Below are 12,534 nucleotides of genomic sequence, written 5' to 3'. Positions count from 1 at the left end.
TTAAATGTGTGTGTGTGTTTCTACATCTGGGCGAGCTTTGTCAGAGCTTTGATGACGAGAAGGAGAGAGAAAGAGAGAGGGGTGTTGTTTATCATGGCAGTAATTAAGCTCGCTGTTCGGCTTTAATTAAAATATAACAGCAGCACTAAGTATGGACTGGTTCCCTCCGTCTCTCTAGAAACTCACCAGGCATCTTTAACTCGATTTAACACACGGAAGATAAAGGAAATAAGAAACGTGAAAGTCTTCCAGCTGCACACACACCGGTCACAGCGTTAAAGGCCGAGCACACCTGTGTCTGATCCAGAAACACTTCTTAATCCACACACTTGAACCTTAAACCGGAGGCTCGGGACATTTTTATTGCTCATTTTTGACTTTTAAAAGGTCAGAAAATGTCCTGTGAGTAAACACAGTATTTACACAGTTATTTACAATTTACTACACGTTAGACAATAACCTTTGATGACATGTCTTTAAAAACTGAAACCAGTCCAGCTCCTCTTGTTTCAGCCTCGTTTCTTGGATGAACCATGAGCTGGAGGACTGAGATGATCAATGATGATCCTCAGATCTTTGGATTCGGTTCAAATCTACCTGAAGACTCACGTACATCACATGTCTGGATTCAACAGCTGATAGAAATTTACTCCAAATGACAACAGCAGCAGCAGCAGCTCACGTACATAGACTGAGGCGTGTGTGTGTGTGTGTGTGTGTGTGTGTGTGTGTCCAGGTGCAGAGTTGCCAGTGAAGGAGAAAATTAGTCAGAAAGCGGCAGCAGCAGCGGCAGCGGCAGCGGCAGCGTTACCTGAGCGAGCAGACACCGACTTCAGAAAGTTTGCCACGACACACATTTCACAGGAATTTCACACACACACAAACTCAAAGCTGCCTCAGTGTCTGCACGATATTTAATTAGAGCGATAATAAAAATATCCAGAGCTCACTTCCTGTGTCTGCGCTTCTTCTTCTTCTTCTAAACTCGTCACCGCGGTGACTGACAGTCGCCTTTGACCCCTGACCTCCCAACCTCCACGGTGTCCTCTAAATCTGGACCAAATGTGTCTCATTGTTGGATGAGTCAGAACTTTTACAAACTATGAAGATGAATTGATTCATTTGCTGGTTTGTTGATACTACAGCTGGTGCTTTTAAATGCATCAAATGAGGCTTTTTGTTTTGCACTTTCACAGGTTGGTACTTTACATATAGATGTATAGATTCTATAAACTAGGCTACAATTTTGTACCTTTTGCACTAACGTCCGCGCATCTCAACAAGCTGCAGCTTTTATTTATTTTTCTAGACCATTTATTTCATGAGACAGAGAGAAATGGTTTTTCGATCCTAAAAACATTAGAGGATAAAAATCTTTGAATCTATACTGTGTAGAAACGTGGCGCTGCATAAGCTAAGTAAGAGTCACCCGAGACTGTTTAGTCCTGAACGTTTTCTATGCTTTCCTCGATCAATAATCAAGCTGGCTGAGATGTTACATAATCGTGCAATTAAAAATGCTTGATGCAAATCCAATATAATCTCCCAGCTGGCGCGTTGCTAAGAAAATAAATATGTTAACGCGCCTGATTCGCGGTGCTCAGTGACCTAATGAAACCTCTCAGGGCGCCTCAGGTACGTTCACCTCCATTAATGAGGAGGTCCATCAGCGCGCACACACACACACACACACACACACACACACACATACACACACACACACACACTGGAGCATTTACTTCAGGTGAACAGGTGAATATTTCTAATGATTTATTTTACTGTTCCTCTGCAGACTTTGGAATCACACACACAAGAAACAAGACCAGGGAACAAAGTTAAATACAGAAACTAAAGCTGAACCGTGAGATATCAGCACTCGTTTATTTATTGTAATAAAAACCTCTGAATACAAAGTACATTCACAGGGTGAAGCAGCAGCAGCAGCAGCAGCTACTGAGCTGCTCCGCTTGATTCCTACAGCAAACCAGCGAAGACTACAAATAATTCAAGTTCATACACCATTTTACAACTTTATTATCCCATAAAGACACTGTTATACTTCAGATAAACACACGGCTTTTACTTAACAAACAAACAGTCCAGGCCGATCTGGGTGGAGGGGTGGAGGGTGGGGGGGTGGGGGGGGGGTGGTCACTAAGAGGCTGCAGCGCTAATCAACCGACCGAGGCCTACACAGAGTTATTTACTGGAGCACTGTGAGATACGAGGGGATAAGTGGAGATCTGACTGACAGAAATTTAAATAACAGGTCAGTGAGGGTTTGGAATCGGCTGTTTAACCTTTAAAGAAGAAGAAGATTAAAGTCTGAGAGAAAGAAGAGGAGCGATGGAGAGCGATGGGCAGCTCGTTTTGGTTCAAATATGGGATAGCAGCAGAGATAGATAGATAGATAGATAGATAGATAGATAGATAGATAGATAGATAGATAGATAGATAGATAGATAGATAGATAGATAGATAGATAGATAGATCAGAGCACTTCTCATCCTTCATTACCAATCTGAATTTCATATTTTATAGTCTAATGCATTATGTATTATAATAAAGTATTAGATGTGTTGAGATTAGCACAAAGACGCACACCAGGCTAGCACGCTAAGCCAGCAGCATCATAACGAGCTGCAGTCTCAAACCTCCACCTGCCGTCAGACCACACATCTGCATCACCCCGCGGGAAATTTCCGATATTTATCAAGAGACGGTCACATGTGCAAACACTTTACCAACAGATCACAAGAAAACCTTTAATTTAACCTGAATCCCTGATTTGTTGAACACGACGCGTGAAAAGAGTTTTTCTTTTTTTTGGAAGACTTATTCCAACATGTTGGCCAATGATTTCTCATAATAAATAATTTCTTTTCCATTAGTAGACGTGTTGTTTTGGGAGAAGCTGAGCATGGCCGGTGGTTCACTCAGGGTTTGGTTTACCTAGTGCATTTTATCTTTAGAAATTCAACCGTATGAACATCTGTGAACTGAAACACAGTCAGTAAGTACAAGCAATAAAGAGTGAATTATTTTCTGTGTGTGTGTTTTGGAAATCTGCGCATTAAAGACACAGTCACTAAACTACTGCAAACGATCTGGCATGTCTGTACAGAAATGACTTGTCACCTACGGGCTGATCTACACACCAGTACTGTCCGGTCTTTGTGCTATTCTAGACTCACACATACTGGGACAGTTTCTGATCTCAGTCTTCTCCTCGGACCCTGGTTGCAAATGAGGATTTCTCAAAAACATTACAAGTGTTCCTTTAACCAAACGTCCAAATGTCAAATAGGGAACAATGTTTGTGGCCCGTCGTGACAATGTCCGGCCACCTTTAAAAACAGCTCCTACTGGAAGGCGGGTCGGCTGATTATCTGCCAATCATCCCGTCCTCTGAACCCTGACGGTCAGTCATCAACTACAGGCACCAGGGTTACAAAAAAAAACAAGTTAATTGCCCATACGATGCGACCCTGGGGGTAAAAAAGCTGCAAAAACAGCTAAAAAAAAGGCAACAAGAGCAAAAAGTCATGAATGGTTGAGAGCTGATAATCCACTGCGATGGAGACGAGTCCACTCAGGCTTCGGTTTCATCCACAGAGAACGGAGGAAGTAAAAAATCCACTCCCACACCCCAAAAACACAGAGGATAAAAAAGATCCAAAGAGGAACAAAAGACGATTCATTCCTGCTCCAAAAAAAAATAAAAAAATCTCTCTTTCTATTTTTTTGATTTTCCTCGACAGTAACACGTATCAAGAATGTGTAACATGAAGCAAAAAAATAAAAAATAGCTGCTTACGACCACAGGCAAAGAGGAAAGAGAAAAAAATCTTCACAACTGCAGCAGAGAGGAAAAAAAAATAAAAAAATTAAAAAGCTTGAGGACTTAATTTGTTTTGTTTTTGTACATTGGAGAAAGAAGAAGAAGAAAAAACAAAAAGAAGAAGCTTTAGATGCTCTTTGTGTCTTTAGTTTTGTCTTAAGGCAGTCTTTTTTGTCCGGACGCCCTCTCCAGCTGGGTGCTTGACGACGCTCCACCTACAAGAGGATAGATACGAACGTCTTACACCTCAGGTTTACGCAAACGCAGAAAACACATTCCATGCAAAATGTCTCATCAATGAGAAGAAAAAGAAAAAAAGGAAAAAAGGTCAAAAAGGAAAAGCTGGCGGCAAAAATAATGCTTGAAAAAAAGAAGGTAAAAAAATAAGGATGCAGGAGCAGTTTGCAGAGCCACAATAACGCAAAATCAATTCATAGATCAGTTTTAAAAAATGTAGAAAGAACTGAACTGTGCATGAATTCACAGAGGCACGGCAAGATTCAGAAAAACAAAATCAGCCGTTACTCAGGTGACAAAAAACATCACATGTTCAAACTGAGTGTAACACAACAACAGTTCATGAATCAGCACAAATTCTAAAACCTTTATTATTATGTGTTTGGAAATTATCATATGAAATGTGGCTTCTCAAACTTAACATAAAGATAAGTTCCTAAAACCAGCGCAATAAAACATGTGGAAAGTGCAGCTAAGAGAGTGGTTAGCAAACAGGCTGCAGACGCTGAACTTATCTGATTCAAACGTTTAACTTTGCAGCTGAAATGTTTGGGTTTGAGTTATGCTAATGGATAATGGCTAATGGCTAATGGAAGGTTAAGCATTGTTAAAAGTTTGGTTTGTTTTTGTCAGGTGGATGTTTCTGGAAAAAGTCACACTAAACTAGCACGCTAAGCTAGCAGCATTATAAAGTGGAGTCTTTTAAAGACAGTAGCTAAAGACACCAACCTCCCAATCTCTAAATGTGTCTCCACCTGTCATCAAAATACAGCTGTCTCACCTTGTGTAAATCTCACTGGATGCAATGTACTCACGTGGCAACACACGTAAGAAAACCAATTAAGCAATCTTTGGCTTTGAGTTAGCTAATGGGACAGTTTAGTTTGGGTTTGCTAATAGCTCTCCACCTCAAACCCGCGCAGGAAATAGTCATTTAAGTCCCTTTGCATGTTTGTGGTCATTTCCTACTTTTCAGCCAACAAGGAGTTGATTCAGCAGACATTACTGAACCAGAAACAGTAGTGGCTGCTGGAAGCTAACTGGACTATTACTTCGACTGTTTGCTGCAGCCATTTCCTGATTGGTACAAAAACCAACGAACCAAACCTCCGGAGCGTCCATTATCTAACCGGCTACACCTTGGACTAACAGTGATAACATCAACATAAACCAGCTGTTCGGTTTTACAGTAAAAGCTCCGGTAATTGTCTGACAATAATTGGGTGACAGGTGACTTCTGTGGATTATTAAGTGTCTTTTAGCCACGGTTAATATAATTAAAGTATACTGCAGGTACAACCAGTCTGGAGGTCATATTTACGGACGTAATTCAAGGCAAATATTTGCTTCTTGTTCACCCTGAATGCACCTTTACAGTCTGTCATGGCTCCGGTATTATGAGTACTTAATTTAATATTCTAATTAACGTTGGAGGGGAGTTACAAGGCATTAGTGACCTTCAGGTTTGGAGGGAAGCTGTACGTTGGACGCCCGGCTGCAGCGATGCCGTGATCCTGCATTTGTTCGTGAATGTGTGTGATGCTGCATTTTAACTGTGGGAATGTTTAGTGCGCGCGCACACACACACACACACACACACACACACACACACGGCCTGAGGTGCTGCTGCAGTTTTTTCAGGGATTAGAGTCTTCATGTAATCCCTTCTCCGTGTTCCTCTTTTCACATTTCTTTCCTCCTGTTCTAGATTTCATTTCTTGTCTTCCTCTGCTTTTTCATTCGTTACCTTCTTTTTATTCACTCTCCTCCTTTCTCCTCCTCTTTAAATCTCCCTCCTCCCGCCTCCCACCACGGCAGCATCTGTCCATAATGAAACACACAGCTGGACTTCGGCCTCGTTTAGCGCCTCCTCTGCGCTACCTGCTCCAGAGGTTACCTCCCGCCAGGCGAGTTTGTTCGACATCGTCAGCACCTCCCAGCGACCTTCCCTCCCTCCCTCCTGCCACCTCCTCCCTCTCCTCCTCCCCCGCCTCCTCCAGATGTCATTGATCTGGGAAGTGGGTCACAACAGTGTTGAATCAAAGCCAGGTTACGCGTGGCTCCGAGGCAAATGCTGTATGAAATTTTAGCGTGGGTTCATATTTACAGAGGAGAAACGTGGCGGCTGACGGTTGGAGCTGTTTGAGGATTATGTTGGTGGAGTCGACAGCCTGCAGAACTGACAGATGCTGGAGGTGCCCAGGGTGGAGAGCTCGGCCCTTACGCTATGTGGATCTGCTAATTAAGAAGCCAGTCGGAATATTTAGTTCCTAAAATTATCCGGTGCACGGGATGTGAACTATATTTATGGAACATTCATATTTATGCAAAATCAATTCATGCTTTTGGGCGTCAACAGGTTGATAATGACCTTCCAGTTCATTCAGATCAGCCTTTCCCAATATTACAAAGTTTTATTCAGTCTTGCATGATCTTATTTAAAACTGTACTGGGGATTCTGAACTTTCCAAAGATAGCAAACTTTCAATAAATCAAAACAGAGTTTAAAATTATCCTCAAAACATGTGGAATATTTACTCCTGACACCACAGAGAAGCCAGAAAAACAAAGTCTAAAGTTTAAATATTCCCCTAAACATTGTATAGCTTCAGAACTGAACTATAGTGTATTTAATGCGATAAGAATAAATAATGAAGATGCTTCGGAGGAGGTGGTGGAAAAGAAAAATCAAGGTTCAAAAGATCCCGATGTATTCAGCAGAAATGCAGCTGCCTGGAGCTCGTTGGATGTTCATTCTCAACCCTGAGAACATATTTGTGTTAAATCTTCCAAACTCAAGGTTCGCCTTCTATTTTATTTCTGCCTTTTGCAGACGAGGGCTTTGAAAGGTGGTTATAGCCAAAAGGAAACGTCTGGTACTTGAACCTTGTGTTTAGAGGAAGAGTCTTTGAAGGCGGTTACCCTTTTTTATTCTTTTATCACAGCATGAACAGACAGATGGTTGATAGCGGATGCTTCTAAAGAACTCAAGGTGATTTCCTCCTATAGAGTCTGAGTCGATGGTTGAGGTTATGCTGACGAAGTTTGTGGAGTAAGATTAGTGATGAGCGAGCCGCCCAACCAGTAGGATGTAAAAGAGTCAAGTAGACGAAGGGAACTTGTTCTCTGTGATTACCACCGCTGAAGCGCCCTTGAGCAAGGCCCTTAAAGACTAACTAGTTACGAAGAGCCTCTCAGTGGCCATCAGACTGGCTGTAGTGGATAAAGTGGATGCACTGTTAATGCCACTGTGCTGCATAAAGGACACACTGAGCATTGACCTAGATGCCTCCTTCATCCTGCTCTGGTGTTGAGTGGCCCTCGAGTCGGGGAACTACGAAGATCCACTATCAGATCATTCAGGACCATTAAACACCATCACAAAGAGACAGAGATCAGAGCAGAGATCACGTGGAAATAAAGTAAGACTTCTACTCTGCAATGGCAAACGTGTTGGTGGAGAAAGTGTAAAAGTATCTGCTTTACTAACTTAATGAGAATGAGCAAAGGAATATTTCTGTGAAGGTTCTCAGTCATCCAGGTCATTGTGACTCCAAAAAAAAACTGAAACAACAACAACTAGACCTCAAAATACTGATGTTTAAATTCAAACCACCACACTAAAAACATTTTAAGGTTATGTTTTAGCTAGTTAGCTACTGTATAAGTATTTTGTTTAAATGCATGAGTAACGTGCACATGTTCTGTTTTTAAGACCTCGACACAAACTGTAGAAACCAGGATCAAAGCTGCAGAAACAACACGGGGAAAGAAAGCAGAATCTAAAGTGCAGATGTAGTGAACAGTTTTGCCCTGTAGGGGGCAGTAACGCGCACGGTGGAGTCAAAACTGGCAAAAATCCCAAAAGACGAAACAGAACACGCGATGTTTGAGCATTTAGTTCATCTTCAACTAAGTTATCAGAATTTACTGTAGTTATGAGCTGAGCAGCTGATCAGAATTAGAATGACTTCATTGATCTCGGGGGGAAATTACTTTTCGTTACAGAAGCTCCTACTCAAAGTGAACCAGCGTTAAGAACAAAGGGCAATGTAGGCAATAAGAACAAGTAAGAGTAAGTAGCCTGATTAAAGTGAGTGAACATGACTTAACTATAGAAATCATGTTCATCGTATATTTTAATGTTGTTTTAGCACTAGGAGCATTCAGGTAATGTCAGGGAAAGATCCTGAAACAACACATCACGATTATTCAGATTATTAATGATCTGTTCCCTCTTCTTGACTAAAGGTGATTTTACACCGAGGTCTTTGTTCTGAAACCTTTATCTCTGAGGTCGGTTTGTTTGGTTCTGGAGTGGTTGGTTGGTTTGCAGTGTGAACACAGGTTACTCACAGGCTAATACTAATACAACACTCCCATCAGGTCACAGGTCACAGCCTGTGTTTATTACGGTCATTGCATCACTGTATGTCTAGTTTTTATTTTATTTGTCTAAATTGTATATATTGTGGTTTTCCTTTTTTTTTCTCAGAGTTAACTTTTACTTAACGTTATGTGGCGCTGACTCACCAGCTAAAAGTCCTGTGTACATTTTACATTTGGCCATTAAAAAGATTCTGATTCTGAATACCTCTACCTTCTGATGAACCAAGAAGTTTAGAGATCCGTGATCAAACTGAACATGTTGTTCATAAAGAGAACAGCAAGAAATACCAGAGACCACACGGACACTCACATTTGATGAGCTTGTGTTGTTATATGTTCACTTCAGATGTTAACTATTTGACTAGTGTTGCTTTGTTTCCATGTTGCCGATGACAGTGAATGCACCATGTAAGAGATGTAATATGAGTGAGAAGAGAAAGAGGCTGAGGCTGGTTATTGTCTCTACGGCTGATTTTGTTCTGTGTTCAGGTTTCAATAAACCTGCAGACGATCTTCCTCTGTGTGAGACACTGCAATGTGATTATCTCTCAATTTCCTGACATCCATTCCTTCTGGCAATATTATGACTAATCACAAAACTGTTTGCAAGAACCAAGCATTGAGGACGTGTCAGAACTTTGTCTCGATTGGTCTGTGAACACGAGTCGAGGTTAAATGCAACACTGTGCAATACTGCATTGATTACTCCTTAAGTCTGAACAAAATGCAGTTGTGAAAACATCCTTTGTTGCCATATCCCACCACAATAAAAGACAATCTATGAGCTACAGCACCACAGTGACCCTAACAGGTTCGGCTGATTGGGAAAGTACCGCGGCTGTGGTAACTCAAAGTGAAATATTCATTCCCGCACTTAAATTCATGTCTTCCGTTTTTCACATTTGAACTCTGCAGAAGGCTGAGTTTGTGCATCTAAAACAAACGGCGCACTCGGCTTTATAAAGTGGAGATGGTTGCCCTTTCTGTTTACTGTGGCTGAACTGAATCAAAGAGGGAAAACAAACACCGAGCCTCCGTTTAAAGTGAAAGGTTATAAAGTCTTAAGTCAATCCATCCGTTCAAAGAGCAAGTTAAAAAACACAAAACTCTCCCAAGCATTAAAACAGCAGCCTTCCTCTGAGAGCCGAGCTTCAAACAGTGCCACATTCAAACCTTGACACGAGGCGGCTCAAAGCTTTTACTAAGAGCTTTGGATTTTCTTCTCCTCTTTAACTTTGGGCTGCTCAACACGACGACAAAGGGGGAGCCACTCTTTAAATGAAATTACAAAAATTCTTCACATGCTTCAGATCCATTTGAGTGCACAAAGTGCAAATTTAAAGATCAGATGTTATAGTGGTGGTAAACATGTAGTCTGGCCTCCTCACAGTTGATGACGAGTGAATTCTCGTCTTCTCTTCACTCAGCAACAACAAAATAATATCTAATAGCAGCTGTGAAAATGAGTAATATGTGTTTCTCCTTCAAGGATGCCTTTCTGCCATGTTGTGTTCGGTCGGCACATGTCAGTGTTTGTTGTGTGTGTTTTTCTTTGTTTTCAGATTAAGGCAAAGTTTTGGAGCTTGGAGGTCAGAGGTCCCAAACTGATCAAGTATCTGTGGGATGATCCTCAGAGGCCCCTCCTCTCGTAGACCTACACAATGCTGGGAAGGTGGTCATAATGTTATGTCTGATGTGTGTATGTCTGTTCTCAGGTCATTGTGTTTCCAATATAAACTGTCTGTTCAGTTTTCCAGTATCTTTGTGTTTCCTGTTTTTCTCTTTGCTCTTCCTGTTTTTTTTTTTTTTTTGTTAAATATCTTTTTTTTTGTATTTTCTTGGTACTTCTATTTTGCATTCTGTTTTCTTGGATTTTAGTTTGACTCTTTGAATTATTCTTTTCCTTACTGCTGCATCACCTTTTGTTATACAGTAAAGTGTACATATTAAGTTTCACTAAGGTTCTGTTGTTGACTGCCTCCTGGGTGCTACACTCGTGATATAATGTTCTTTGAAAGTTCTTGGAGACTGAATTGGACAAAATAATATTTTTGCTTCTTTTCAGTCTGTGTGCTAATGTAAGCTAATAACCTCCTGGTTGCTAACAACACATAAAGACTGCATGAATTATTCTTAACCTTGGAAATACAAATAATCCCAACTTGAGTGCAAAGCGATGAGGACTGCATTTAATATATACGCTCTGTACTCGTACTCCACATGTACTGAAGGTTAAACAAAACCCCCCTTTTGTCCCTGTCTCCTGCCTTTACACTTCCTCTGGTTTGGAGTGGTCCTCCAATCAAAGCAAGACGAGAGATTGTGGTGAAATAGCTGTGCTGTGGATTGAAATGCCACTTGTGACCTTTGAACGTCATCAAAAACCGAACCAGAAACCGCATGTACAGAAAAGTGAAGCACTAAAACTCAGAGACGCTTCAACTAGGACAGAAGCACTGACTGAAGCAGGAAGTGGACCTGCAGACTTCCAGGACGACAGGCCAAGTGTCAAAATTGCCTGTTCAAAAATAGTCTTCTGCGAGAAATTGGAAGAAGAACGAAAGACAACAGTAATGTTCTGTCAGGTCAGGTGATGATATGGGACAGAAATTATATTTGTTGGGTCCGTGCTGAAGAGGGGAAGAAAACCCTGAGGAGATATGTAAAGTGGACAAAGTTCATCAGCTGCCAGACCAACAGCCGTTAGGTGAGATCAACTGATTTAGAGACCAATCGTAATCTGAATTATGAGTCTGGAGCCATGGGGAGGGAATGGGGAGCTTTATTAGATTAGACTATTAGAAAAACAAATAATGTCTTCAGGATGGAGGGATTATTTTGAAAATTGGAATTATTTTATCTGCAAACTCTCAATAATTATCCATTCAAATGAATTTGAGGTATAACTGTATGTCGTCAGCATACAGAGTAACACACAATATGCCATCAAAAGCGGCCGTATTTTGGAAACTTTCTATATTTGCTTTAATTTTTGAGAACAATTTTCGAGTTGACCCATTTTTTTTTTTTTTTTTTTTTTTTTGCCCCAAGGACATGCACTGCTTTATCAGGCTATTTATATTTTAACATGCATTGGGCTAAGAATTGGATATAAAATTGTAATTGTTGTTTCAGAACCATGACAGAATTACAGGGATTAATGCGTGAATTAATTATGATGATATTTTTAACTATAACAAAGCCACAAATCTTTGCCATTATGTTCTAAGCGTACGTTAGCTTCCAGACAAAGGAGAAACAAGCTAAAAATTAAAATTACCAAGTCCCAGTTAAGCATCGTAGATTTCTGGTGACCTTTAGGCCCATGTGAGATTTGCCAGACGGAGCTTGTGTTGATGTACGAGCAAATTCCAAATAGAGTCGCGCTCGTCGCCGTCATCATTATCTGGAAAGATTCAGAGTGTGCTCCTGTAACATGAGCCGGATAACGATGGAAGTCACATCAAAGACTATTGATAAAAGCAAACAGTTGAATGTGAGAGTGCCTTTCGCATCCAGAGTCTGTATTTCCAGTGAGCTCACGACTCTCTCAGGACTTCAGACGTAGAGACAGAACTGACATAAAGACCCCTTTTAGCACAGCCTCAACACAGGCTCTGCAATAGCCTGCAGATTCTCCACTCGGCGAGTCTCCGGCAGCACACACAATGGAGAATATAAAGAGGTGGAGAGGCTTCTGTGGCATGTACCTGCATGAAAAGTGCCGTGGAGATGCATAAAAGAGAAATTTCAGTGGCGAGTAAAGAGGCAGTGTGCCTCGACACCCCTCTCTGTCTGTCAGGGCCGTGATAATGCACCGGTCGCCATCCAGCAGTGTGCTCTATTCACAGCTCCAGGCTTCCTTTTCACACTGTCCACAATAGAATAAACACTGAGGCATATGTGGGGTCTGCTGGCTGTTTGAGTGGCCTGTCCTCTTTAAACGTCCCTTTGTCCTGCTCTGGAGGTACCATACTCCTAGGTTTGAGTACAGCAAGTGGATCAATTTGTAAGAATACAATGATCAGTGTGCAGAGACTTGAACCTGCAAAATGCAGAAAAGACAA

The 12,534-nt window shown here is 41.3% G+C and overlaps 1 protein-coding gene across 3 annotated transcripts in view; it reads right to left on the bottom strand.

Moving 5' to 3' along the window:
- LOC125007863 (protocadherin-1-like) overlaps positions 1-12,534 on the bottom strand; it is a 202,588-nt gene that overhangs the window by 51,450 nt on the left and 138,604 nt on the right. Inside the window, exon 5 of one of the 3 annotated variants that reach the window (XM_047584739.1) lies at positions 3,844-4,056. The exons of the other annotated variants lie outside the window; for them this stretch is intronic. Within the exon in view, the coding sequence (XP_047440695.1) occupies positions 3,998-4,056 (59 nt within the window). The 3' untranslated portion in view covers positions 3,844-3,997. Of the gene's footprint in view, positions 1-3,843; positions 4,057-12,534 lie in introns of those variants that run through there. 3 annotated transcript variants of the gene reach the window in all.

This window comes from Mugil cephalus, chromosome 5 (assembly GCF_022458985.1).
Source record: "Mugil cephalus isolate CIBA_MC_2020 chromosome 5, CIBA_Mcephalus_1.1, whole genome shotgun sequence".
NCBI classification, from domain to species: Eukaryota; Metazoa; Chordata; class Actinopteri; order Mugiliformes; family Mugilidae; genus Mugil; species Mugil cephalus.
This window is presented reverse-complemented; position numbering and strand designations above follow the sequence as displayed.